The sequence below is a fragment of the Catharus ustulatus genome, chromosome 31 (genome assembly GCF_009819885.2).
Source record: "Catharus ustulatus isolate bCatUst1 chromosome 31, bCatUst1.pri.v2, whole genome shotgun sequence".
Taxonomy (NCBI): Eukaryota; Metazoa; Chordata; class Aves; order Passeriformes; family Turdidae; genus Catharus; species Catharus ustulatus.
In genome coordinates this window covers 2,738,465-2,765,149 of record NC_046251.1, presented here as the reverse complement: position 1 = coordinate 2,765,149, position 26,685 = coordinate 2,738,465, and the positions used below count along the sequence as shown (strand labels likewise).

The following is a 26,685-nucleotide window of genomic DNA, read 5'->3' as shown; positions in this document are numbered from 1 at the left end:
CCTCCCGCCGCCCGCCGCTCCCCACCGTCCCCCGCCGCCCTCCTGCTCGCCCTGTTCCTGTTTCTGGCCGGGCCGCTCGGCGGGGCCCGCGGTGAGTGAGCGGCGGAGCCGGACCCGGCCCGCACCGGGCGTAACATGGCGGCGCCCCCGCCCCCGCCGTGAGGGGAGCGGGGAAGACCGGGGAGGGGTCGCGAGGGGGAGCGGGGACGATGGAGGGAACCGGCAGTGAGGCGATGCTGGGGGCTGGGGAAGGGCCGGGGCCTGCCCGGGCCTGGGGCTGGGGGCGGCCCTGGGGTGGGCGGTGAGGCCGAGGGGAGATTTTAGCCAGGCTTGGAGGGGAAAAGGGGATGAGGGAGAGCTGGGGGTGTGAGGAGGCCCTGAGGAGTTTGGGGGCGGGGAGACACAGGGGTGGGTGTTTGAGGGTGCGAGAAGGGCTGGGGGTGGGGGGATCGGGGGGCGGGGGAGGCGGCGGGGCTGGAGCGGCCTGGGGGGGCCCCCGAGGCTGCGAGGAGCCCCCTGAGGGGTCTGGGGTGTGGGCATGGGGGTGGATGGATCTTAGGGTGAAACGAAGGATTTGGGGGTGGCATCCGTGGGGTTAGGGGTCCTGGAAGCAAGGGGGGCTCTGAAGGCATCAAGGATTTGTGTTGGAGGTTTGGGGGGTTCAGGCTTGGCCGAGGGGCTCACAGGTCTGTGTGAAGCGGAGCTGATTTGGGGTTTTTCCCCACAGAGGGGATGTGGATGTGTCAGGGAGAGGCGGCAGAAATTGGGGCTGGGGGTCCTGCAGGGTGCTCTGAAGAGCAGAGCTCTCTGTGCTCACCTTCAGCCTTCAGCCTGGTGTGGGGGGATAACGATGGAAATTGGGATTTATGGCTTTTCATAGAGGATGGGCTCGGTGTTCTCAGAGGTGTTTTCTGGGCTTGTCACAGAGGCGTGATCAGCCCATGGTGGGAAGTGCCACCGTGTTGTCATGGAACTTCTGGAGTTTGTGGCCTCTTCCCACTGTCTTGTGGCCCTTTCCAGGGTTGAACTTGGCAGCCCCCCCATGCCCCAGAGCTGGCAGTGTGTCTGTAACATCCAACCCTCTGCAATCTGTGGTTTGGGCTTTTAAGGAAACCTTTCCATACCCTGAGCTTGTGGAGTGAAACAACTGTAAATATTTATTTGGAGGGAGGTGAGGGAGGAAAAAACTCTTTGTGTCGTTGTTTGTTCTGTGTTGATCCATTTCCTTTACCTGGTTTGGCTCCTGGGGGAGGAGTGAGGGGTCTCAGCTTTGGATTTGGGAGGAGCAGGAGGCCTCAGCTCCAATTTTAGGAAGGAAATCGGTTTGGGATCAACTGAGCCCTTTTCCCCAGAGGTCAGGTGTCTCAGGGGGACAGAGGATGGGCTGGTGTCTGAGGATTCCCAGTGCAGTCCAGTCTGTGGCTATCGAGGTGATCACTGTTGTGTAACTTAGGTACCTGTTCTGACAGGTTCCACTCTGGAATATTTTTCTCCTCCCCAACCTCTCTCACCGTTTGTGTTCTGCATTCCCACCTGACCATCAGAGGGTAATAATTGTGTGTGTGTGCTCACAGATCTGGGCTTGTTAGAGCACAGAAAATGGCTTCAAACCTCACCTGGGCAGAAGGTGAGGGTTTTACCTGTGAGCTCTGGGAATTTGGGAATAGAAATGTGCTTTTTGGGAGGAAAGTAGCTGTGTTTTTGGTGTAACCTCAGGTAAAACCCAGCCTTACAAAGGTGTTTCAGCTCCTCTCTGATAACTGGCAGAGCAGGATCAGATGAGACTCGTGGCATGGCTGTTCTCAGGCTCTCACTTAGGTAAAAACTGGTATTTATTAAAAAAAAAAATCATAATTAATAAACAGGAAAGGTCCAATTGAGTGTACAAATCCCCTGGAAACTTGGCGACTCGCGGTGCCTTTGATTTTGGGCTCTATGAGTGACTATTGTTTCCGCTCAGTGTGTGCTGAACGCTTTTATTCAGCACAAGGTGTGAGCTCAGCCTGGCTTCGAGGGAGCTGGAATGAGGGGCAGGATGGCAGGGAATCACCCTGGGGATTGTTCTCAGCTCCAGCAGCCATGATGCACGTTTGGTATGCCGGGGCTGCCCTCGCTATTGTGCTCCATACCGGAGATTTAACAGCTGCTTATTACGGGAAAGGCTGGAAAAAAAATCTGAATTTCTGCAGTGCTGGGGAGCCTGTCAGAAAACAGAGCAGACAACACTCCTCCAGCCCCTTCCTTTAAAAACAAAAAATAAAATCAAATAATCAAGGCTCCTTTACAAAGGTGTGTTGCAGGTCGACTTTGCTTGAAATAAATCCAAAACCCACCGTGGGGAATAATTTTGGGACAGATTTTATTATTAACACCCGCTTCAAATATTTACCCAGTTAAATCAGGCAAACTCTGTCAGTTATATCCTACAACTTTCCAAGAAAGCCCTTTCTCTGACTGGAAATTAAAAACAGTGTCCAACAAGCATTCTTGAACTCGTGCAGCTCCTTGGCCAGACAGCTTGGGTTGTTTTTTTTTTTTTTTCTTTCCCCTGGATTCGCTGCCAGGAGTGGATGCTCCGGAAATGGCTCTTGCGAAAGGAGTGGAGTCAAACGTCAGTTCTCTTAGCAGCAACCAAAGTTCACTGGGTGGTGACCAGGGGGAATGTGTCCTGCCCTGAGCACAGCAGGCAGGAATTGCTTCTCTGTGAGGGTTTCACAGGGTGGGAGCTCCTCTGTCCTCCTTTAATCCCCTGGCTCTCAGCTGCTTCTCTTGTGCACCCCTATTTATTTCTTTTCTAAAAAAAAAAAAAAAGACCTTTCCTTGCACTTTAAACCCCCTTGACACAGTCTTGCCCTTTGTGTGGATGCACCTGTGGATTGCTGGATGTGGGAATGCAGACCACATGTTAAACAATACATTTCCACTCTGGAAAAGCCAATTAATTGCCTGAGAGAATCCAGGATGGGTCTGAAGTGTTGGAACCTTGAGAAACCTGGGCATCAGGTGTGCAGGGTGTTCCACCCCAGCACCAGTGTGTGTGGTCTGTTGGTTCCTGAACTGGTTTCCTGACCAGTTAAAACACAAAATATCAGCCTAGAACCCAGAGAGGGAATGGGGAGCCCTGGCCCCTGTTCTGGGTGGAAGAGCAACAGCAGAAACATCAAGGCTTCTTCTAATGAACCTCCTAATGATGAGACTCCTGTCAATTCCTTATTTACAATTCATTTAGAAGCTCTTTTGTTTTCCTTGAGTAGATGCAGGGAAAGTTCTGCACTTTAAAGGCACATTTTTCCTGCCTGTTTTCTTCTTTTTTTTTTTTCCATTTCGTGTGTTTTCTAGTCAGCCGTGCTGCTTTCACGTCAGGTCCAGCCTGTGCCAGGGGACTGCAGCCAGCTCAAAGAAGTTGAGACTCTTACTTGCAACTTGAAATATCCCAGGATAATGTTTAGTTTCTGGATGACTTGCTTTAAAGTGCCTTGTTTTTCATAGTGCTTTGCAGCTAATTTTAACTCCATTTCGTGTAGCAGCAGTGGGTCAGTAGATACCAGGAAAAAGCAAAAGAGAGATTTTGGTCCAAAACAGGAGGAGAAAATGAAGGGGGAATGAGGTGGAGGGAAGGTGCTCGAGGTGGTGGTGCTGTATCTCCAGGAAATGTGCAGTAACAGCATCCAGAACTGGCCCAGCATTTGATTTTGGAGGCAGTGGGTGCAGCTGAGCTGGCTCTGGGAGGAGGTGACACCAAAGTGACACTGGAGGAATCACTTTGGACTCCAATGTATCCCAGCAAGGGGTGGAGGGATCCCAGGTGAGGACCCCAACATTGAAGGTGAATGAGTATGAAGAGCCATCAGGATGGTCAGAGGGTGTGGAACCTCTCCTGGAAGGAAAGGATGAGAGAATTGGGATGGATTGTCCAGCCTGGAGAGCAGAAGCTTTGGGGTTACCTAATTTTGGCCTTCCAGTACTTGCAGGCAGTCTGCAAGGAAGATGGAGAGGGGCTCTTTGCAAGGCCTGGAATGCCAGGACAAGAGGGAATGACTTCCCACTGCCACAGGGCAGGGTAGGTGGGATACTGGGAAGGAATTTCTCCCTGTGAGGGTGGTGAGGCCTGGCACAGGGTGCCCAGAGCAGCTGTGGCTGCCCCTGCATCCCTGGAAGTGTCCAAGGCCAGGTTGGAGGCGGCTTGGAGCAAACTGGGACAGTGGGGGTGGAACAAGATGAGCTTTAAGGTCCCTCCCAACCCAAGGATTCCATGATAATTTAATGGAAAGTAAATCTTGTTCCTTTCAAGCCTTCATCAGATGGCTCAGTGTCCCCTCATCACTGCCTTTGGGAAAGGGAGCTGCTTGTTTGCTGGGAGCTCTGTTCCTTTATCCAGCAGCACACAGGGACTGCTGGACACACCTCTGCTCCCTCACCACGAGGGAATGGATTTTATTCCTAACTCTGTGTGATACAGGTTGCTCTTTATTTTGGCACAGCACAGAGCCAGACACTGACAGGTATTTCTTTCTTCCAAGCATGTTTACACATGTCCCTCTTCATTAAAGCATCCAGAGAGGCAGCAGAGCTACAGAGCCAATTGTTGCCCATTTCTGTTGCTGACATTTTGCTGCATGAAGCTGGTGCTCCCAGAGTGGGGCTCGTTAAGTTTGGTGCTGCATAAAAACACAATCAACTGCAGCTCCTGTTCCAGAGCCTTGGAAAGGCTCAAAGTCAGGGGGAATCATTCTTCCAGCCTCAAATCAAACTGTTGAAAAAGAACAGCAGCTACAATCCCTGCAAAAATCTGTTTATCTGGTAAATACGTGGGTGATTATTGGCAATTTTACCAATGATCATCTTCAGGTTAATTATCCTCATACATATTGATCAGGTAGAGTTCAGCCCTGAGAAAATGGCATCTTTCTTAGGCACAGCTTCGGGAGATGCTGGAAAATGTATTCCAAAAGGTGGTTAACACCATTGCATGAGATTCTGCTGTGAAACTTTCCCCTGTCTAGCTGCAGAGACATCTTGACACATGCAACTCCGTGTGAGAATAAATACGTGCAAAATGAGCTGGGAGAGTTGCTGGGGAAGGAGGAGAAATGTTCTTTGCCTGTCAGAGCTCAGTGTTTGAGTCTCCCTGGAGCACAGAGCTCCAATCTACAGCCCCCACCTGTTTGTTTGAATCCATTTTGGTTGCTTTTAATGGGGGGATTTGGAGAGAGCCACCCTCTTTTTTTCTTTTCTGTGGTTGATGCAGGGGGATGTGGAAACCTCTGGGGTTTTTTCAGGACCAAAAGCATCTCTTGGGCTTGAAGGAGCCCAACCCTGAGCTGGGATAGTCGAGGATGGAGGAAACTTTGTTTATTAGCAGTGACCTCTCAGATTTTGGGGAATAGCAGCGAGGCCTGGCCTGGGATCAAATCACAGCAAGGTTCGCTCCAACCTGCTCCATCTCTCCAGAGAGAACAAAGCTGAACCTTGGGCTTGTTCAGGCAGTGTCTGTGCAGGGCTGGGCTGGGCTCTGGGTGTCTGTGGGGAGCAGATCGAGCTCCAGCTCTGCTCTCACCCTCCTGGAGCAGATCGAGCTCCAGCTCTGCTCTCACCCTTCTGGAGCAGATCGAGCTCCAGCTCTGTCTCACCCTCCTGGAGCAGATCGAGCTCCAGCTCTGCTCTCACCCTTCTGGAGCAGATCGAGCTCCAGCTCTGCTCTCACCCTCCTGGAGCAGATCGAGCTCCAGCTCTGCTCTCACCCTCCTGGAGCAGATCGAGCTCCAGCTCTGCTCTCACCCTCCTGGAGCAGATCGAGCTCCAGCTCTGTCTCACCCTCCTGGAGCAGATCGAGCTCCAGCTCTGCTCTCACCCTCCTGGAGCAGATCGAGCTCCAGCTCTGCTCTCACCCTCCTGGAGCAGATCGAGCTCCAGCTCTGCTCTCACCCTCCTGGCAGCCTCATCCCCGGGTGCTCTGCAGGAAGAACGCGCGGCCCGGCCCGGCTCTGCGAGCTGCTCTTTGTTTCCCTTCACCCCATCTATTCCTTCAGCCCATTCCTTTTATTAAGTAGATTATATGTTTGGCTCAATAGGAGCTTTTCTTCCCCAAGGAAAAAGAATGCTGTTGGCATGAGAAATCCTTTTATCCACTCCTGTCTCCTGCTTTGCCCCGGCTGCTCTGGTGGAGATACCAATGGGGGGCTCTGGTCCTTGTCCACCTTCTGTCCCCCACCCAAGGGCAACCAGCAGCTGCTTTTTCCTGCCTTCTGATAAGTTTCTGATAGAAGAATTTGCCTTTCTGATTAACCAAACTGGAGTTACTGGAACCCACATGAGTTGCTCTGTAATTCTCCTCTTTGCCAGGAGCTTCCTAGTGAGGCTGGGTGCAGACAGGCACACACAGAAAATCGGAGAGTTCCTGCCTGCAGCTTCTGCAATAATACCTGGAAATACCTGGAAAGCCCCTCAAGGGTCTCTGATGAGAGGTGGAGAGGACAATCATGTGCTGAAGGCTCCATTCTCTTTGTTCCAGCTGCTCTCCTACCGAGGGGATTTTTGAGGTGCAAACGTAAGAATTCAAGTTTAAAAAGAGCAGTTGTCTCAGAGGTGAAGCCGTGGGGCATCCCCCTCCTTAGCAGGAAATCTTGGCTTTCTGCACAGAGCAGATAAGGATCTCACTCTGTCTCTGAGCTGGGGTTCTGGTATCATACCTTCCAGGTAAACTGATTTTTTTTTGGTTGTTTTTTTAATCCTACAAATGAGACTGAGCAGACATGAACCTGCTTCTCTGCTTTCCCTCTCAAAGGCACGCTCAGTTTCAGGCCAGATACTTCACTCAGAAGTTTACAAAACCAGTTTTATTAGTGCATTGAAGTGCTTTGTTTGCTTTGTAGCTTCTGGAAGCAAAACTGCCACAGCCTAAATCTTGGGATTGAGACCTCAAAAATGAGTCTAACAGGAACAAAGTTCAGTTTTGTTGTATCTAAATCAAACTGAAAAGAACCTACACAGTGAAATGTGTGTGGGTTAAATGTTTTTAATTTGTACCTCGAGCTTTTGATAAGTAATAAGGGAGATGCTTTAAAAGACCATTTCCTTTTAAGTAGACATGAAGGCAGGAATGTGCCCTGGGTGCTCTTTGCCTTCTCAGATTTTCATAAAATCTTCTTTATCACCAACCTTTGTTCCCCCAAGTGTATGTATTTTTCAGAATTGTCTTTTCTGCACTCTGCTGACCATGGGGAAACACTCATCTTGGAAGTGAATGTTAGTGGAAGGGTTTTTTCCTTTAACATTTCCTCTCAAAATCTTCAGAATCTATGGATGTTCTCAACACAGATCGGTCTGAGAGTCCTCCCTGTCTGTTTTCTGTCCTCTGTCCCTTTTCACTGCTCTGTGCTGAGCACCTGCTAACGAGCTCCATTTGCTCGTGATGCTTTTTAAAGGTGTCTCACTCAACAGCTCTTCAGCTTTTAATCACATCATTACAGAACCGTGAAATATCCTGACTTGCAAAGGCCCCACCAGGATCATCCTGCACAGACACCCCACAATCCCACCCTGGAGCAGTGTCCAAAGGCTCCTGGAGCTCTCAGGGCTGTACCCATTCCCTGGGATCTCCATCCTAAACCTCTCCTGACACAGCTCCAGACCTTCCTTTGCCTCTTGTCAGTGGCTTTTCAGTGCAGTTTTGAATCTGTTGATTCCAAACTAACCAGCACCCACATTGAGCCCATCTGAACCAGCTCACAACAACAGCTGGAAAAGGAGGAGCAGCGTCCAGAGAGAATTAAGTGAATAGTAATGCAATTACCCTGATTGATTTACCCAGGTCTCTGGGATAAGGGCTAATGGATGTCTTCCTCCTAAATGAACCTTGAGTAAATCAGGAGCAGCTTGTTTTTCATTAAGCTTAGGGTAACATGGCCCCACACACAATGCTGAGAGTGACTTTGTCTGTGACTTTACACTGAGAGGATTTAGCTCAGCCTGGGCAGAGTTAACTGTGGCACTTCACACCCTTCCCTACCTGAAAGCCCATTTCTGCAGCGGGTAAGGACATGTTTTGGATTCCCTCTGGGAAGGCTGGGAGAGCTGATGAAAGCTGGTGAAAACCCTGCGTGCTGCTAAACAAGCCCCACCCTTCTTCTTGACATTGTTGGATTCCTCTTTGTTCCCAAGGATGGCAAGGCCTGGGGATTTGCTTACAATTTTTCAGGCAGCTTGAGAAAAGTATAATGACAGCTGGGAGGTGGAAAAATGTGGGAATCTGCCTCAGAGTTTCTCCTTCTCTTTATCCAAATAATCTTCGTGGAGAGCAGGCAAAAAGCCAGGAATTTATTTGACCCAAGGTAGTATCTCAGATCAGGAAAGCAGTTCATCAAGAAGTGGCTGATCTGGCTGGGTGTAGCACGTTTGGCTCGTGCAGTTTGTTGGGATTTGGTTTGGTTGGGCATCTCCCAGCTCCCTGAGCTGGGGTGGTCGTCCCTTGGCAGCCCAGATTAGGCAGCTCCAGGGACCTGGCCAGTCAGCCCAGGTGGAATCAGGTCAGTCACTTTGAGTAATTGCTGGTTTTGTGTTGAGTCTGAGCCGAGGTTGGGCTGGGAGAGGATCTTGGTCCGATCTCGCCGGGTTTGCAGGGATGACTTGGGTCATGGCTGGTGGTGATTGCAACAGGGGCAGGCAAAGGGCTGCCTGGACAGGCACCTCCTGGAAAGGCTCCTCTGCCTCCACAGTCTGCTTCATGCTGAAATTGGATTCTTGCAGGTCTGGAATACTGAGTATGACTTGTGCTGTTGGCAGAGCCGGTTCTTCCAGAGCTGGAGAACGGCCCTTCTGAAATGGAGAATTTCATTTCTCATTTCAGCTTTTGCTCTGCATGGCTTTTAAGGAGTTGATCTTGTTTTGATTTCAGCTTTGACATGTCTGTGCTCTGACTGCAAACAAGCCAACTCCACGTGTGAGACGGACGGCGCCTGCATGGTCTCAGTGTTCAACCTGGACGGTGTCAAACACCACGTCAGGACCTGCATTCCTGAGGCAAAGCTGATTCCTGCTGGGAAACCCTTCTACTGTCTGAGCTCAGAGGATCTGCGTAATACTCACTGCTGCTACTCTGATTTTTGCAACAAAATCGATTTAATGGTTCCCAGTGGTAAGTAGGGAGTGAGATAAATCATGTGTTTGAAGTGGGAGGAGAGGAGCTGTCTGTTTGGGATTGGGAATTTGGAGTTCTCGGCCCTGTTTTCACTTCTTCCCTTCAGTTGCTGCATGAACTTCAGCTCTGGGTTTATTTCCTTCATCTGTAAAGTGGAAATAACAAACTACTTCAAATTCAAATGGGGATGTGTGTGTTTGTCACTGAGCTGGCCCTGCCTTTATCAGCCCTTCCAAGACTCCAAATGTTTTCAGTGCTGAGCACAAGTAGAGGAACATTGCAGCAGCTTCAGAGCAAAGTGTGTGGGGAGGAAGGTGCCTGGGTTCAGAACAGGGGAAGCAGCACTGCCTCTGAGTGAGGCTGTGGGAAACTTCTGCTTCTCATCCCTGGGACAGAGAGGGCATGTGGTGCTTCCTCACACCTCCTACTTCCTCTTTTGGGCTGGTTTTTAGTGGGTGCTGTGAAGACTGCAGTCATTTTCTTTGGGAGCAGTGGGGAGGTCTCATCTGGGGTGGTCAGAACAACAAATAATTCTCTTCAGGTGCAAGTCCACTGGTTGTTAAAGGATGAGTGGGAAAGAGGGAGCTGGGAGCCCTGGTTGAGTTCAAATGGAAGGTGAACTGCAGGCTGTTCTGGAAAATCAGCCCAGGACACACTCCTGTCTAAAAGAGGGAATGAGCAGCCCATAATCCCTGATCCCACAAGTGCAGCTCCATCTTCTTTTTGGGGTTTCAGCTGCATTTTTTCTGCCTGATGATCAGCCCCACTTTAACCCTGTTGTTTGATGTGTCCCCAGGCTCTGAGAAAACAGTAAAACACAAGAAGTCCTCAAAAGAATGATAATTTTCTCAAAATGCTTTTTTCCTCCCAAGGACACCTGAAAGACAACGAGCCCCCATCCAGCTGGGGTCCTGTGGAGCTGGTGGCAGTGATTGCTGGGCCTGTGTTCCTGGTGTTTGTTGTGATGATCATTGTGGTGTTTGTGTTCCATCACCACCAACGAGTCTATCACAACCGCCAGCGCCTGGACATGGAGGACCCTTCTTGTGAAATGTGCCTTTCCAAGGACAAGACCTTGCAAGATCTGGTCTATGATCTGTCCACCTCTGGCTCTGGCTCAGGTATTGCGAGATGAGGGGGTGGCCAAGGAGAAATTGCAGTTGTTTCTTTGGACCAAGGGTTGCCACAGCTTTGCCACAGCAGTGAGGCCACGGCCTCAAAGCCTGTTCAGGGAGTGTGTCATGAGTGTTCAGGGGTGTCTGTCATGTGTCTGTTCAGGTCTGTCATGAGCCTGTTCAGAGATCTGTCATGTGTCTGTTCAGGGGTCTGTCGTGTCTGTTCAGGGGTCTGTCATGATTCTGTTCAGGGTCTGTCATGTACCTGTTATGGGGGTCTGTCATGAGTCTGTCATGTGTCTGTTCAGGGGTCTGTCATGAGTCTGTCCTGAGTCTGTTTAGGGTGTCTGTCATGAGTCAGTTCAGGGTTCTGTCATGAGCCTGTTCAGGGGCCTGTTCAGGGTTCTGTCATGTGTCTGTTCAGAGGTCTGTCATGAGTGTGTTCAGGTCTGTCATGAGTCTGTTCAGGGGTCTGTCATGTTTCTGTTCAGGGCTCTGTCATGATTCTGTTCAGGTCTGTCTTGTGTCTGTTCAGGGTGTCTGTCATGAGTGTTCAGGGATCTGTCATGAGCCTGTTCAGGGGTCTGTCATGAGTGTTTTCAGGTCTGTCATGAGTCTGTTCATGTTTGTCATGTGTCTGTTCAGGGTGTCTGTCATGAATCTGTTCAGGGTGTCTGTCATGAGTCTTCAGGGGGTCTGTCATGGTTCTGTCATGAGTCTGTTTAAGTCTGTCATGTGTCTGTTCAGGGATCTGCCATGAGTCTGTTCAGGGGTCTATCATGGCCTGTTCAGGGCTCTGTCATGAGTCTGTTCAGGCCTGTCATGTATCTGTTCAGGGGATCTATTCAGGGATCTGTCATGAGTGTTCAGGGGTCTGTCATGATTCTGTTCAGGATCTGTCATGTGTCTATTCAGGGTCTGTCATGTGTCTGTTCAGGGGGCTGTCATGTGTCTATTCAGGGTCTGTCATGTGTCTGTTCAGGGTCTGTCATGAGCCTGTTCAGGGGTCTGTCATGAGTCTGTCATGTGTCTGTTCAGGGGGCTGTCATGTGTCTGTTCAGGTTGTCTGTTGTGAGTAACTTGAAGGGATGTTTAAATCCAGTCATGCAGTGGTCTCATATCTGTTCAGGTAAAAGCAATGGTTAAACTCCTCCTTTACTGCAAGAGGATACCTCAGACAGCTGCATCTGTTCCCAGTTCAGCCTTGGAATGGGATTTGGGTTGGAAGCAGCCATGAACTGCTAACCTGTGCATTGTTGGCTTTCAGAGGAGAAGGCAGGATGTCACCTGCATCAAAGCTGCAGGAAAATGGGCAAGATCCCAGCAGATCAACATTTTACAGTGCAAATAGTGCATTTGCACAGCCCATTTCATCCCAGAGAACCCTTGGGTCTTCCCAGGTGGATGATGTGCAATGTTTGCTTCTGTAGCAGTTGAAAGGAATCCCCAGAATAGATGGAAAGTCACTGTTCAGTGGTGGCTTTGAACTAGGAAGGTAGTTGGGTTTAAGAATATAAGGAATTTTGCAGCAGATGGAAATTCTAGGAAAATCCTCAGAGACAGAGAATGTCAGAACCTGATATTTGACCAGGGAATAAACCTTCAGCAGCACATCTGCTGCTATATAGAAAATATTTGGGATCTCTTCTGTGCATGCTGTGAGCAGGTGAGCTCCATGCTTTCTGTAACCAATGGCAGTGATGTTGGGACTACTTTCTTAAGAGAAATTTGGGGGGATTTTCTGCTAAAAAAAAAGGAGAAACTGAACAGACTTCATGAAACTCCCTTTTTTGCATTTTGAGGCTGCAGTTCCTTTGATCTGTGGTGGAGCAGAAGTTCCTGAGCTGCTCCATGCTGGATCTCTGCCTCAAAGCAAAATGCAGATGCTGCCCAAGCAGTGGCACATCCCACACAGGAACTGCCACCATTCCCTGGTTGGGTCTTGCTCAGGCAAGATGGGTTCAGCCTCTGAGGTTTCAGGAGGTTTTTGCTACCACAGGAACTCATTCCTTCAATTCTCATTTCCTGGTTGGGTCTTGCTCAGGCAAGATGGGTTCAGCCTCTGAGGTTTCAGGAGGTTTTTGCTGCCACAGGAACTCATTCCTTCCATTCTCACCCCCAGGTTTGCCCCTGTTTGTCCAGCGGACCGTGGCCCGGACCATTGTCCTTCAGGAGATCATTGGCAAAGGGCGCTTTGGGGAGGTGTGGAGGGGCAGGTGGCGTGGAGGGGACGTGGCTGTGAAGATTTTCTCATCCCGTGAGGAGCGCTCCTGGTTCAGGGAAGCAGAGATTTATCAAACCGTGATGCTGCGGCACGAGAACATCCTGGGCTTCATTGCTGCTGACAACAAAGGTGAGCAGGGAATTCACCACTGCAGCCAGGGCCTGACTGTACCTTTCCTTTTTGGTCCCTGGTGGTGTTTACCAGGACCAGAGAGTGCTAACATGTAGCTATCTCTCAGAAAAGCTCACATTTAGCCAGCAGAGAAAAAACAGAGGCCTTACTTGATGAGTCTTTGGTGGTCAAGCAGGATTCTCTCAGAATCATATTTATAGGTTCAGGGAGGATTCAAACTACAACCAATAAAAGTTTATACAAAGAACAGCATCCAATCTAAGTGAGAAGTTCTAAAGATGAACTGACCAATTACACAGACTAATTTCTAACCAATTATCTTCCATAGTGTTAGAGAGTGACCAAATTCTTAAGGAATTTGGCTCAACCTTGGTATCTAGGATACCTTATCTATTATAGCAAGTTCCAGGGGCCAGGGGAAGATGGCTTTGGAGGAATTGTATCATCCACACCTGACCACCCTTTCCAAGGAGTTTTCTCTATGACCCAATCTAAACCTTCAGCTTTAGTCCAGTCTCAGTGCCTGACCACCCTTTCCAGAAAGATTTCTCTAATACCTAAGTAAACCTTCAGCTTTAGTCCAGCCCCAGTGCCTGAGCACCCTTTCCAAGGAGTTTTCTCTATGACCCAATCCAAACCTTCAACTTTAGGAAAGCCCCAGTGCCTGGCCACCCTTTCCAAGGAGTTTTCTCTAATACCCAATCTAAACCTTGACCTTTAGGGCAGTTCCTCTGGTCCTGTGGCTTGTTACCCCACCTGGCTCCATCTCCCTGTCAAGGAGTTGAGCAGATTGAGAAGGTCCCTTCTGAGCCTCCTTTCCTTCAGGTTGAACCCTCCAGCTCCCTCAGCCACTCTTCAGAAATTCCCTAGACCCTTCCCCAGTTCTGTTGCCCATCTCTGGTCACCCTCCAGCACCTCCACATCTTTCTTGTCATGGGGGACTAAAGCTGAGTAAAGTCAACTTCTCTGGGCCTCTACACTGCCCAAAACTGACTCCAGCATTTGAGCTGTTGCTTCAGCAGTGCCTGGGATGGGGGGAAAGTCACTTCTCTGGTTTTGCTGGCCACACTGATTTGATTTTCTTACTTGCCCCTATTGAGCTGCAACCTTACACAGCAACTCTGCTCTGTCCCAAAAATGTGTGAGGGTGGCCATCCCTGCATTGCATCTAGCTGAGCTCCATGTTTTTCCTGTTGCAGATAATGGGACTTGGACTCAGCTGTGGCTTGTCTCTGACTACCACGAGCACGGGTCTCTCTTTGATTACCTGAATCGCTACACGGTGACCATCGAGGGCATGATCAAGCTCGCCCTGTCTGCTGCCAGCGGCCTGGCCCACCTGCACATGGAGATCGTGGGCACTCAGGGTAAAAGCTCAATTGGAAAAAGCCACTGGGAGTTCTGGAGGGGAGGATAAAGCAGCATTGCTCAAGGGAGCTGATGTGCTGTGCAGCAAATCCTGCCTGAGTCAGCCTGGCTTCATCTGGTGGTTATTGACCAGAAATAGAGCGATTGCTTTGGCTGCCTGCGAAGTGGGTTAACCTGGCGCTCGCTCCCAGGAGTTATATCACCATTTCACATCCCATCCTAAAATTGGCACTGCCTGGGTGGGATGTGAGCACAGGCAGAAGCAGAATCACAAACTCCTGACGTCGGTGCCTGCGCTGGGATGTGGAGTTTACATCCCTCTTGAGGCCTCAGGGTGCCACTGCATCAGTGGCGCCTCCAAAACACGACTGGAGCCTCTAAAACACGACTGGAGCCTCCAAAACATGTCTGGAGCCTTTCCCTGCTCTGTTCCTTATGAATCTAAACAGAAAAAAGTGTTGCAGCAGTGGGTTTAACGCCCTGAAACCCGCTGCTGCCTCTGCACCAGTTAACAAATGGATTTCCCCAGCTTGACCCTTGCTGCTTTTTATTTTGCTCTGCTAGGAAAACCTGGGATTGCTCACAGAGACCTGAAATCCAAGAACATTTTGGTGAAGAAGAACGGCACGTGTGCCATCGCTGACCTCGGCCTGGCCGTCCGGCACGACTCGGTCACCGACACCATCGACATCGCCCCGAACCAAAGGGTTGGCACCAAACGGTAGGAACAGGCATTTGGAGGCCTTGAGTGAGCAGAAATGCCTGAGCTGCAGGTTGAACACTGAAATCTCTGAATTTGGCGTTTCCCAGTGTCTCACAGGCTCGGTTTTGTGCCTGAGTTGATGTTGCAGGTGTGGGCCAGCCACGTAAACCTGGCACCCGGAGTTCATGTAATCCATGACAACAAGCTTGGCCTCACTGGAGCCTTTGGGACCTTGTGTAGTTTGGGGACATTTGTATCTCTTTTCCCAGCTTGCTGTTATTCTTTAGTTCTTTTCTTCACTCTCTTAGATCACAAGGCCCAGTTCTGTTCTGTGGCTGTGCCAAGCAGAGCTTTTTCTGCTGGGAAATGCTGTGTGGGAAAACTGAGCATTTACTGCCTTCCAGAGAATTCTCTCAGAATGAAAATGCTTTTCCTTTCTGTGCAGATACATGGCCCCAGAAGTCTTGGATGAAACCATCAACATGAAACATTTTGATTCATTTAAATGTGCTGATATCTACGCCTTGGGCTTGGTCTACTGGGAGATTGCCCGGAGGTGCAACGCAGGAGGTAACATCCTTTGTGTGCCTGGGCTTGCTCTCCTAAATTTGGGCTTCCACTGATCAAGTGTTTGGGAGTTTTGAGGAAGAACAGAGTTGTGGGGAACAGAAGAACAGAGAACACACATCCCTGTGTGTTGTCACCAAGGGAAGTGACAGAAGTGACCCAAGAGCTGCTAAGCTCAGCCAGCCAAGGGTGTTGGCACTCCCAGTGGTGGCTGATGTTCCTTGGATGGATTTTCAGGAAATGGTGGTGCTGATTGGTGAGAGACTCCCCAAGATCAGTGTCAATGTCGTGGCACGTGCAGCTGCAGCATCATCCCACGTGTGACAGTCCCACTGCTGGGGAGGTTCAGTGACCCTGGCGCCTTGCTGGGAGGTGTTGATCCCAGCCTGCTGACTCTGTTCCAGTTTAGGCAGCTGCATTTTATTTCCCTGAATTTTTCTTGTTAGCTCCAATTCCAGATTCTTCATTTCTGTTCTAAATAACTGCAAAGTGTTGACGCATCTCAGCAGTGAGTCATGGAGCCCAAGCCTCTCTCTGTCTGCCTTCAGCGAGCACAGTGGTCCCTGTTTTCAGGAATTTCATTTTCCCTGCTCTGCCTTTCAGGTATCCATGAGGAGTATCAGCTTCCCTACTACGACCTTGTCCCCTCTGATCCTTCCATTGAGGAGATGCGGAAGGTTGTGTGTGACCAGAAATTACGGCCAAACATCCCAAACTGGTGGCAGAGCTATGAGGTAAAATCTGCTTTCATCTCCATTTATGAGGAAAGGCTGAGAGAATTGGGGTTGTCCAGCCTGGAGAACAGAAACTGTGGCCTTCCAGTATTTGAAGGGAGTCTGCAAGAAAAAGGGAGGGAGAATCTTTACAGGGAATGCCAGGATAAGGGGAATGGCTTTACAGTGCCAGAGGGCAGGTTAGATATTGGGGAAAAAATTCTTCCCTGTGAGGGTGGTAAGGCCCTGGCACAGGCTGCCCAGAGAAGCTGGGACTGCCTCTTCCCCAGAAGTGTCCAAGGCCAGGCTGGACAGGGCTTGGAGCATCCTGGGCTAGTGGAAGGTGTCCCTGTGCATGGCAGGGCATGGAGTGGAGACGGGCTTTAGGGTCTGCTCCAACTCAAACCATCCCATGATTCCCCCATGGTGAAGTCACTCTGATTTTGGGCAATGTGGAGGCTGTGTCAGTGCCTGGCACACCTGGTGAAGGGAAGAGCAGAGCCCTGACCTTTGCTGTGTTGCTCACCCAGGCACTACGGGTGATGGGCAAGATGATGCGAGAGTGCTGGTACGCCAACGGAGCAGCTCGGCTCACTGCCCTCCGCATCAAGAAAACCCTCTCCCAGCTCAGTGTCCAGGAAGATGTGAAAATTTAGGCTCTGAGCCTCAGCAGGAGGAAACTGCACAGGAGCTGCTGTGCTAGAGTAGATGTGTGATGGAGGCCTACCTCGTGTTTCAGCCCAACCTACTGCTACAACCAGACGGCGGGACCTGCAGGCTGCTAGGCAGGGGGACGGAGCCTACAGAACCGCTCTCTTCCCTGCTTGGGTATGAAACAATCCGAAACATTTTGTGATCACCTCCTGAGAGCGTGGAGACTTGAGAGGGACTTCACCCGAGGGATCTCAGCCATGATCCTAACTCTTTGTTCCTTGAAAGGAAATCCCTGTAAAGTTCAGCGTGCGTTGAGCACCCGTTGGCAGGGTCCGAGCCAAGCCCGGGTGCTCGGTGCCGGGAGCGGGAAGGGAAAGGGAAGGTTTTTCTTGCCGTACTCTCGAGGATTTTTTCCAGGGACTGGCACGTTCATGCAGAAAAAGCAAAACAAATGGTGCTCTCTTCCAAGAGGCTGAGCCGGAACAGTTGATCAGCTTCACAAAACCGTTCTCCCTCCTTTTTTCTTAAGCTTGAAAAAGTCCAATTGAGCGCCCTGACGGCCGTCGGGGCGCGCCGGTGTCTGCATGCGCGAGGTGCGCGTGTCCCTGTGCCTGGTCATCTCCTCCATAGCCGTGCGGTGTCTGCCTGTGGGTGGCTCATCTCTGTCCGTGCTTCCTGTGCATGTGCAAATCTCGAGTGTCCCCGTTCGTGAGCTGTTTGCGCTGGTGCTCTCCGTGCTGAGTCGTGAGCGTCGTGGAGCTTGGACAGGCTGCTGCAGAGCGGAGCCCCCGCCGCGCCGCCGGCTGCCACAACGTCCCAGCAGGTTTTGCCTCACTGCCACCCCTTCCCTTTTTTAAGATGAAACAAATAAGGAACTGAGAATCGCTCCTGGAATCCAGGTTTTTTTTGTCTTGAGCCCCTGGGGTTTGTAGTTCTTGGTAAGGGGGAGCTGAGGTGTGTCAGAGATGGAGCAGGCGCTGCGGCCGGCACGCTCGGAAATGCAGGGCTCAGCTGGGGAAATGCAGGACTCAGCTGGAGAAATGCAGGACTCAGCTGGGGAAATGCAGGATTCAGTTGGGGAAATGCAGATTCAGCTGGGGAAATGCAGGACTCAGCTGTTGAAATGCAAGATTCAGTTGGGGAAATGCAGGATTCAGCTGAGGAAATGCAGGATTCAGCTGGAGAAATGCAGGACTCAGTTGGGGAAATGCAGGACTCAGTTGGGAAATGCAGGATCAGCTGAAGAAGTGCAGGACTCAGCTGGGGAAATGCAGGACTCAGTTGGGAAATGCAGGATCAGCTGGGCAAATGCAGGACTCAGTTCTCCTGGAAACACAATTCCCAACTCCACCACCCAGGCACATTTCTGGGGGCCTGATGATGCAGTGCTGGGGACAGAGTGGCTGGACAGTGGCCAGGCAGAAAGGGACCTGGGGATATTGGTTGACAGCCAACTAAACATGAGCCAGCAGAGTGCCCAGGTGGCCAAGAAGGCCAATGGCACCTGGCCTGGATCAGGAATGGTGTGGCCAGCAGGAGCAGGGCAGTGATTGTTCCCCTGTACTTGGCAGCACCTTGAGTGCTGTGTCCAATTCTGGGCCCTCCAATTCAGGAAGGGCATGGAGAGGTGGGGATGTGTCCAGAAAAAGGCAACAAGGCTGGTGAGGGGATTGGAACACAAATCTGCTGAGAGAGCTGGGGTTTGACCTGGAAAAAGGCCCAGGGGAGACCTCATCACTCTCTACAGCTCCCTGAAAGGTGGCTGCAGCCTGGTGGGGGTTGGGCTTTGCTCCCTGCAACCACTGACAGAATGAGAGGACACAGCCCTAAGCTGTGCCAGGGGAAGTTCAGGTTGGACAGCAGGAAAAAATTCCTCACTGAAGGAGTGATTGGGCACTGGAATCATCTGCTCAGGGAGGTGGTGGAGTCACCATCCCTGGACATGTTTCACAAAAGACTGGAATGGTTGATGAGGAGGTGTTGGGTTTGGTCATAGGTTGGACTTGATGATCTCAAAAGTCTTTTCCAACCTGGCTCATTCTGTGAGCTGAGTTTGGGGATGCTCTGCACCTCCCAGAGGCACTGGGCAGGATTGGGCAGGATCTGACAGCAGGTGTGGGTTGGGAAATCAACATCCATCTTTTTAATCTAGGTGTATAAATATCTCCTAATGTGGAAGTGGCTGTGTGTCAGTGTGGGGTGGGGGGATCTGCATGGGTTTTCTTTTGATTCAATGCCAGGTGAGGGAGAGGTGGGGTGACTACAGCAAATTTGGAAGTGAGGGCTGGGGCTGCCATGGTGATTTTGGCAGTCAGGAAGAGCCCTGGTTTGGAGGTCAGGTCAGTGTCTGCAGTAGAGAACTCTGAAGCCATAACTTTTAACTGGAGTGGTTTTGATTATTATTTTTTTAATTATTATTGTTATTATTATTATTGTTGTTGTTTTCTGGGAGGGTCTGGATTTTAACTTTTTTGAATATTGTTAATTCTTTCTAAGAGCAGAAAAACAATCTCTAATTATTACCTCTTGACCTGTTGGTTTGTAAAGAAATCACTGCAAAAAAAAAAGAAAAAAAAAAGAAAAAAAAAAAAGGAACCAAATGCACAGCTCGATTTACACTGGAACTGTTTCTACTCTGACCTTGCTCCTGCTCTCTAAGGTGAGGTTTCATCTCTGCTCCGGCTGCCAGGGTTAAGTCTTTATTTCAATCCCTCTGTTCTTGCTGTCTGTGTCCCTGTCCATGTGTCCTTCTCCCCCCCCTCATTCCCTGTGTGTCCATAACCTTGTATAAAATGAGGAGTGTGGTTTTAGAATCCTCTTAGGAGCCGTTTTGCATCCCCCAAGGAGTTTTTGGTTTTTGGCTGTGGGAGCAGGGATGGGGATCCCCTGTCCCCTCCCAGCTTGTCCTGAGTCCCATCTCAGCCAGAGGATCCCACTTGTTGTCCCTGAAACTGCATTTAGAAGCTGAGGGGGGCACTTGGAAGCCCTGGGAGCTGGGGGAAGGACGGGGGGACACCCCACAGGTACTGCAGCCTCTCCCCTCCCGGTGACTGCAGCTCCCCACGGGTGCCGTCAGCTCCACAACTTGCACTGAACTCACCCCCTCCAACTGTAGCCACACTGCACCTGCCTCAGCTAAACCAAACAGCTGCCAGCCAGCAGGGCTGGGCCAGCTGGGATGAGGGAAAGGCAACGTCCCTGTGAGCAGGGTTTGAGGAAAAGCCTCGTTTCACTGGAGATGGGGAGCGGCCGGGACGCGCGGCAGGAACGCTGACCATGTAGCATTCACACAGCACTTTCATGCAAACCGGTGCCCGGGGGTGCCAGTGCTTGCCCAGCTGATGGAGCACATGGGAATTGCTGCCTGGCTCCAAAAGTTGCAGCAGCTCTGGGATAAAAGCAGCATTGCAGGCAGTTGTGAGGGGAGCCGGGTGCAGGACGAGGAGGGGTCCATCAGCGGTACGTGGCTGCAGGACAGAACTCTTGGTACTTCTCTGCCCCTTTGATTTGTTTGGTTTTGTACATTTTCTTAGCAAAGGACTGTAAGAAAATAGCCACTTAGCCACTTTACCTCTTCAGTATGCAAATGTACATATGGTGTAAGATAGGAAATCTTTTGTTTAATATAAAACCAGGCTGTCGATTTCTGCTGTACATTATTAAAAGTTTGTTTTATTCATGTGAGGTGTTGCAGTCTCACTTCACTGGGAGGGGTGGGAATTGCAGGGCACGGCTCAGTGCCTCAGAGAGGGGTTTGGGGGACTAAATAATCTCTTTAAATGTTGAATATTCCCATTTTTAGTGAAGATGCAGCTTCCAACACCCACCAAGCACTCGGCAGGTGGAGGTGAGACAGAGGTGCCAGGTTGGATTTTCCACCCATGCAGGGATGAGCAGCTGAACTTGGGGCTCCAGCTCTGGAGGACAGGCACAGAGCAGGAGGGGTTACAGAGAATAAATAAATAAAAACTCTGGAGATCCCCTCAGAGCATCCCTGGGGGTGTGGTGGGTACAGTGGGCATCTCCCTGGAGCATCCCAGCACTTCGAGGACAGATAAACACTGCAGCAACCTGCCCTGTGCCCCTGTAAAATCCTGTAAATGGGCTGCAAGAACTGCCCCTGCTAATTCCTTAATTAGAGCCTCCTGCAAACGAGCCTGTTGTGAGCGGATCAAGGGGAAAATCTGCCGAGGCCTGGGGTCCCCCCGGGCTCAGACAAGGTGGGGAGGGGGAGGCACCATCTGGGCTTGTCCTTCCTCATTCTCGGCTTTGTCTGAAGCTCCTGCTGTGGTCCCCAGGAAAATCCAGCCCCGTCCTGCCAACGTGGGCAGCAGTGAGATGAGAATATCGAATTATGAAGCAAAACCTGTCTGCTCCTCTAGGAAATCACTCTGGGGTGGCTGCAACTGAGGAGCCAAGTTGTTACCAAATTTTGGGAACACGATGGGGTGTTCCTCTTCATTCCCAGCGGTTTGGTGACTCAGGATCGGTGTTGGGCTCCATCCCATCCTTTCCCCAGCGCTTCCAGCCCGGAGCAGCTCTGCTCCTGGAGCAAACAAACTTCCCGGTGTAACCCCGGCCAGGCTGTGGGCGGGAGGTTTGGGTGGAACGCCAGTGGGTTTGTTACGATCTTCATTTTTTTTGGCAAATTTTAAACAAACATTTGGGCAAGGCTCTCAACTTCAGCTGGAAAATTCCTCCTGTCTCCCGCTGGAGCGCAGCGAGGAGCTGCCGGAGCCGCGCGGTGTCCGCGGCTGCCTCCGGGAATTGTTCTTCCCTCCGTGTCCCAGCTCAGCACGGATCGTGCGGGAACAGCTTCAATCCCTCCGGCTGGGAGCCGGGACGGGGGCTGTGGCCACTCGTGCCCCAGCTCCTGCCTCCCATTAAATCCCAAATGCGGCTTTGGCGGCGGGTGGTGGCAGCTGTCGGGGACCAGCAGAGCCCGGCACTGTTTCTGCTCCCGGAAAGCCACCAGTTTCTCCCCAAATCATCCCTGGGAGCCCTCCTTGGTACCTCTCAGTGCCTGCCGTGACATTGCCGGCAGCATCCCACCCTGAACGCTCAGGACATCACCTCCCCCACTGCACCCAGACCCCCACGCTGAGCCCCGTGCTGTCCCTGAGGATGCTCCCACGCAGGACCCCCCCTCTTGACCCCCCCATGGGGCCCCTGAGCAGGACCCTGCGCTGAAACCCCCTGCTGGACCCCCAGAGGTCACCGAGCAGGACCGCAGGCAGAACCTCCCCTCTGGACCCCCACAGGATCCCTCAGCAGGAACCCGCACTGGGACCACACCCAAGGGACCCCGGCGCTGGATCTCCAAGGAGTCCCCGAGTGAGACCCTCACCCTGGACCCCCCCACTGGATCTCCAAAGGGTCCCCGAGCGTGATTCTCACCCTGGACCCCCCACTGGATCTCCAAGGGGTTCCCGAGTGAGACCCTCACCCTGGACCCCCACTCTGGATCTCCAAGGGGTCCCCGAGCGGGACCCTCACCCTGGACCCCCCACTGGGTCTCTCCACGTGGTCCCCGAGTGAGACCCTCACCCTGGACCCCCACTCTGGATCTCCAAAGGGTCCCCGAGAGTGATTCTCACCCTGGACCCCCCCACTGGATCTTCAAGGGGTTCCCGAGTGGGACCCTCACCCCAGACCCTCCCACTGGATCTCCAAGGGGTCCCCGAGTGGGACCCTCACCCTGGATCTCTCCATGTGGTCCCGACTCAGCGCTCGGGGCCGGAGCGGTACCGGACCCAGCCGGCCACGGGGCGTGGTCCATCTCCAAACCGAGCGCGGTTTAACGCCCAAGTGGGTGCGGTTTGGGTCCAAAAGGGGCGAGTCCCGCCGTGTCCCCGCCCCCAGGGTCCATATAGCGGCTCACGGGACGGCCCGGCCCGGCCATGACCCTGCGGCGGCGGCGGCGGCGGCGGCTCCGGCCGCAGGACGATGCGGCACCGGCGGTGGCCCCGGAGAGCCCCGGCCCCGCCGAGCTCTACCGAGCGCTGGCGGCGGCCGGCGGGACCCTGCCCCGCGTGCGCAAGGTAAGGGCTGCGGGGGGAGTGCGGGAGCCGCCCCTGTGCTCCCGGTTGTGCACCGGGACCGGAGGGGAACGGGGGAGCGGTAACGGGCAGGGGAGGGAGCGGGGCTGCGCCGTGTCCCCGTCCCGCCCAGCCGCTGCTATCTGCGCCCTGCGGGTCTCCTCTTGGGCTCTTGTCCTGCCCCGGGGGCCCGCCCGAGCTTTCCCCGTGTCCCCATCCCGCCCTGGTGTCCCGATCCTGCCCCGGTGACCGCCCCCAGGTTCTTGTCCTGCCCCAGCATCTCTTCACCGCCGTCCCATCCTTGCGCAGCATCTTCCCGGTGTCCCCGTCCCGCTCCATGTTGTCCCCCCAAGCGTCACATCCTGTCCCGGGTCCTGCCCATGTCCTGCCACGCTATTACCCCTCTACCCCCATCCTGGTTCTCCCCATTTCCATGTTCAGGTTCCTCCTCACATTCCCTCAAGTATCTTCCCTGTGCCCCTTCCCAGTGTCCCCCCCAGCCCCACATCCTGTCCTGGTCCCTCTCCCTGTCCTGCCCTGTGGCTTCCAGGGCACAGGGCCAGACCCCGACCCCACAGGACGTGGCTCTGTCACTGGGACAGGCGTGACCCCACGGCCCCCCTGGACTCTGTGCTATGAGAAAGGAAAAGAGATCGACCACAGGGTACCCCAGGGTACCCCAGGACCTCGGGTCTGGTTCAGGGAGGGTAGGAGACAGGTCACAGAGTGCCCTGGCTCTGTTTTGGAACACGGGGCCCCTGGAGAAGCCCCTGTGTGGTGACGCTGGGACCGCCACCGCCCTGCTGCTCCCCCCGGGCCCGCGGTGCTTCCTGAGCGTGCTGGGGAAGCGAGAGCAGAGCCGACATCCGGAGCAGAAGTGGCCTCACGGCTGCACTGCCACAGCCCAGATATGCACAACGGCCTGGCTCCCACTCACCAGCCAAGGCCACCACCAGGCATGTCCCTGAGGGGTCTGGGACATCACCTTCCCGTCACTGTAGTGACGTGGGGCCCAGCGTGACAGGCGACAACTTTCCCTTTGGTGACACACCCAGTTCTGGTGGTTTTGCACCCGTGGGTGCGTTGGGGGCGGTCAGTCCCTGTCTGGTGACACCTGCAGGGCTGGTGGCACCCATGTGGCAGAGCACAGAGGGAACTGAATGCCACCAAGACGTTCCATGTGCTGCTCTCAAGGGGCAGCTCATGGTGACACTGCCAGAGCCCAGCAGCCACCGAGGGGCATTTGGGGACAGCGCTGTCACCTCCTGCCCTGCGGTGAGGGTCCTGCCTTGCCCGGCCAGTCCCTCCACCCGCCCACGCCTCTGTGCCTGCCACAACAGCGACATTGTTTGGGCCGGGGGGGTGGATTTGGAATGAAAAAACCCGACTTTGTGACCACAACAGGGCCCCTCTGTGCCGGGGCCCCTCGGAGCGCGGCGTGGGGTGGGTGCGGCGCCCTTGACGTCAAAGCGTGGGGCGAGCTCGGGGCAGCTCTGAGGGTCCCTTTGAGCACCGATCAAAGCCTCGTTATGCCCGGCCAGCCCCGGGGCACCCGGTGCTGGTTCGGTGCCGCCTTGGCACGGTGCTCTCCCGGGTTTGGTGCTGTCCTGGTGGGACAGCGCGTTTGGGCTGTCCCTGGAGGAGGTGGGGGATGTCCCCTCGGGTGTCCCTGGCTGATGGCTCTTCCTTTGCCGCAGGACACCGGGTTCAAATGGGCATCCCCGAGCCAGTCCCCAGAGGAGCACAGGTAGGGACAGGGGACACGGGAGTGGGGCTGGGCTCTCTGTCCCAGAGGGTTGGAGCTTGGCCCTGGGATGTTGTTCCACTCTGGATACTCCAGGAGGGCTGGAAGTAAAGGGGGATTTTATGGGGGAACCTGCAGCAGTGATGGGGTCACAGCTCCTGGTGGGCTCAGATACCCCCAGACCTGTGGGGATCCTGCCTGGCACCCACAAAGGCAGACTGGGGGGGGTCTCATCCCTAGGGGTAGAGCTGGGGGGAATCCCATCTCAGGGGGAGGTGTCCTGTCCTTGGGGACCCTGAAGCAGCATTTTGAGAAGAGCCCAAGGTTGGCACAGGTGGATTTGGGTGTGGCTGGAGCTCTGCCTTGTCCCTGACCCTTGTGTCCCCCAGGAGGGTGGTGATGCTGGAGAAGAAGGCAGAGGAGTCTTTCGGCTTCGAGATCCAGGTGGGTGCAGAGCTGAACCTGGCCAGGCCATGCCCTGCTCCCCACCCTTCCATCCTGCACCTTGCTTTGCATCGAGGGTATTTTTAAGTTGTCTCTGAGCTGGGGGTTATTTTTAGCTGTGACAGAGATGCCGTGTTACTGAGCCTCCCCCGGCTGTGCCCGCTGGGGACAGCCAGGGCGGCACCCTGGGCTGCAGCCATCGGGGCAAGACCCTGCTGCACCAGCAGCACTTAAACACCGCAATTTCTGCCGCATGGCTGCTGCTGGGGGGCTCCTGAGGCTCACCAGAGGCTCACCAGACCCCCCATTCCAGACCTACGGGCTGCACCACCAGGACAGGAACAGCGTGGAGATGTTCACCTTCGTGTGCCGCGTGCACGACGGCAGCCCGGCCGAGGCCGCGGGGCTCAAGGCTGGTGAGCACATCCTGGGGGAGCTGGGGGGGACCCCAGCAGTGGGGACAGCACCCCTGAAGAACCCTTGTTCACCCCCTGTGCTCTAGGGGACACGATCACAGGAGTGAATGGGCTCAATGTGGAGGGCATCCGGCACCGGGAGATCGTGGAGATCATCAAGAGCTCAGGGAACGTTCTCCGGTGAGCTGGGGGGTGCGGGGGGGCTGGGTGACACAGGGGGGGCTGGGGGGATGCAGGGGGGCTGGGGAGTGCAGAGGGGGCTGGGCTGGGTGGCTGCAGCCCCCCAGTGCTGACAGCTGCTGACCCACAGGCTGGACACTCTCTATGGGACGTCCATCCGCAGGGCCGAGCTGGAGGCCAGGCTGCAGTACCTGAAGGTGAGCAGGGGCTGGCAGGGGTCATGGGGGGCTGGGGACCCCCTCATCAGGGTCCTCACCCCCTCACCCTCCCCCCACAGCAAACCCTCTATGAGAAGTGGGGAGAGTTTCGCTCGCTGATGGTGCAGGAGCAGAGGCTGGTGCGGGGTGAGTTGGGGCTGGGGGTGATGGTGGGAGGATTTTGGGGCACCAGCTTGGCCCCCCTGACACCCCCGTGTCTCCCGTCAGGTGTGGTGGCCAAGGACCCCAGCATCTACGACACGCTGGAGTCCATCCGCTGGTGCCTGCAGGGGGAGGGACTGCCGGGGGGCTCCTCCCGTGCCAGCGGCAGCGATGACTCCCTGTACCAGACCTGCGTCTTCGCCTCTTCCAGCTCCTTGGATGCGGACAAGGATGGCGACAAGGACAAGGATGAGGACAGCGGGGGTCCCGCGCCCCCCCCACCGCGCCCCCGCCCTGCCCTGGCCCGCAGCGCCAGCCTCAAGTGTGCGGGGGGCCCGGGGGCTGCGGGGAGGCTCTGGGCTCGGGCCGGGGACCCTGGGGAGGGGGCGGCCGCCCCCCGCAAGAGCCGACACAGCAGCTTCCGCCGGCGGCTGCTCAAGTTCATCCCGGGTCTGAACCGGGCGCTGGAGGAGGAGGAGAGTCACCTCTAGCCGGCCCCCGGCTCCCCAGGACTATTTATTTATTTATTGCAAGGGGCTTCGTTCCCCCGGCCCCCAGCCCTGGGGGCTGCAGGAAGGTTTGGGTTGGCCCCGGGGGTTCCGATTTGCGCCCCCACCCCGGGCCGTGGGGATTGTGACACTGTGAGGGACGGACACGACACCAAGGGACAGACGTGAGGACCTTCCTGAAGCGGCGCACGGAGCTGTCGCTGCTCTCAGGAGCAGGGGACTCCTCCCAGGAGGGGAGCACCGGGGGAGCCCCGCATTCCCCAGGTTCGGGGGGCTCTGGGGGTCGCAGCCCTGCTCCCCCCGGGCTGTTGTACCACGTCAGCGCTCGCCAATACAGAGACGATTTGCAGCGATGTGTGGCTGTGACTGAGAGGGGACAGAGC

The 26,685-nt window shown here is 53.9% G+C and overlaps 2 protein-coding genes across 2 annotated transcripts; both read left to right on the top strand.

The window, feature by feature from the left end:
• ACVR1B (activin A receptor type 1B) lies at positions 1 to 17,498 on the top strand. The gene is made up of 9 exons (XM_033083242.1): positions 1 to 91; positions 8,894 to 9,133; positions 10,009 to 10,257; positions 12,374 to 12,604; positions 13,807 to 13,974; positions 14,540 to 14,696; positions 15,124 to 15,248; positions 15,849 to 15,979; positions 16,489 to 17,498. The coding sequence occupies exons 2-9, from the start codon at positions 8,959 to 8,961 to the stop codon at positions 16,612 to 16,614; spliced, it is 1,362 nt and encodes a 453-aa protein (XP_032939133.1). The 5' UTR covers positions 1 to 91; positions 8,894 to 8,958; the 3' UTR covers positions 16,615 to 17,498.
• On the top strand, positions 17,197 to 26,655 carry TAMALIN (trafficking regulator and scaffold protein tamalin). The gene is made up of 11 exons (XM_033083117.1): positions 17,197 to 17,356; positions 21,824 to 21,946; positions 22,188 to 22,420; positions 22,555 to 22,653; positions 24,348 to 24,397; positions 24,784 to 24,838; positions 25,152 to 25,254; positions 25,341 to 25,434; positions 25,565 to 25,631; positions 25,712 to 25,778; positions 25,860 to 26,655. Exons 1-11 carry the CDS (start codon positions 17,197 to 17,199, stop codon positions 26,282 to 26,284), a joined length of 1,476 nt encoding a protein of 491 aa, XP_032939008.1. The 3' UTR covers positions 26,285 to 26,655.
• Positions 26,656 to 26,685: the final 30 nt, after the last annotated feature.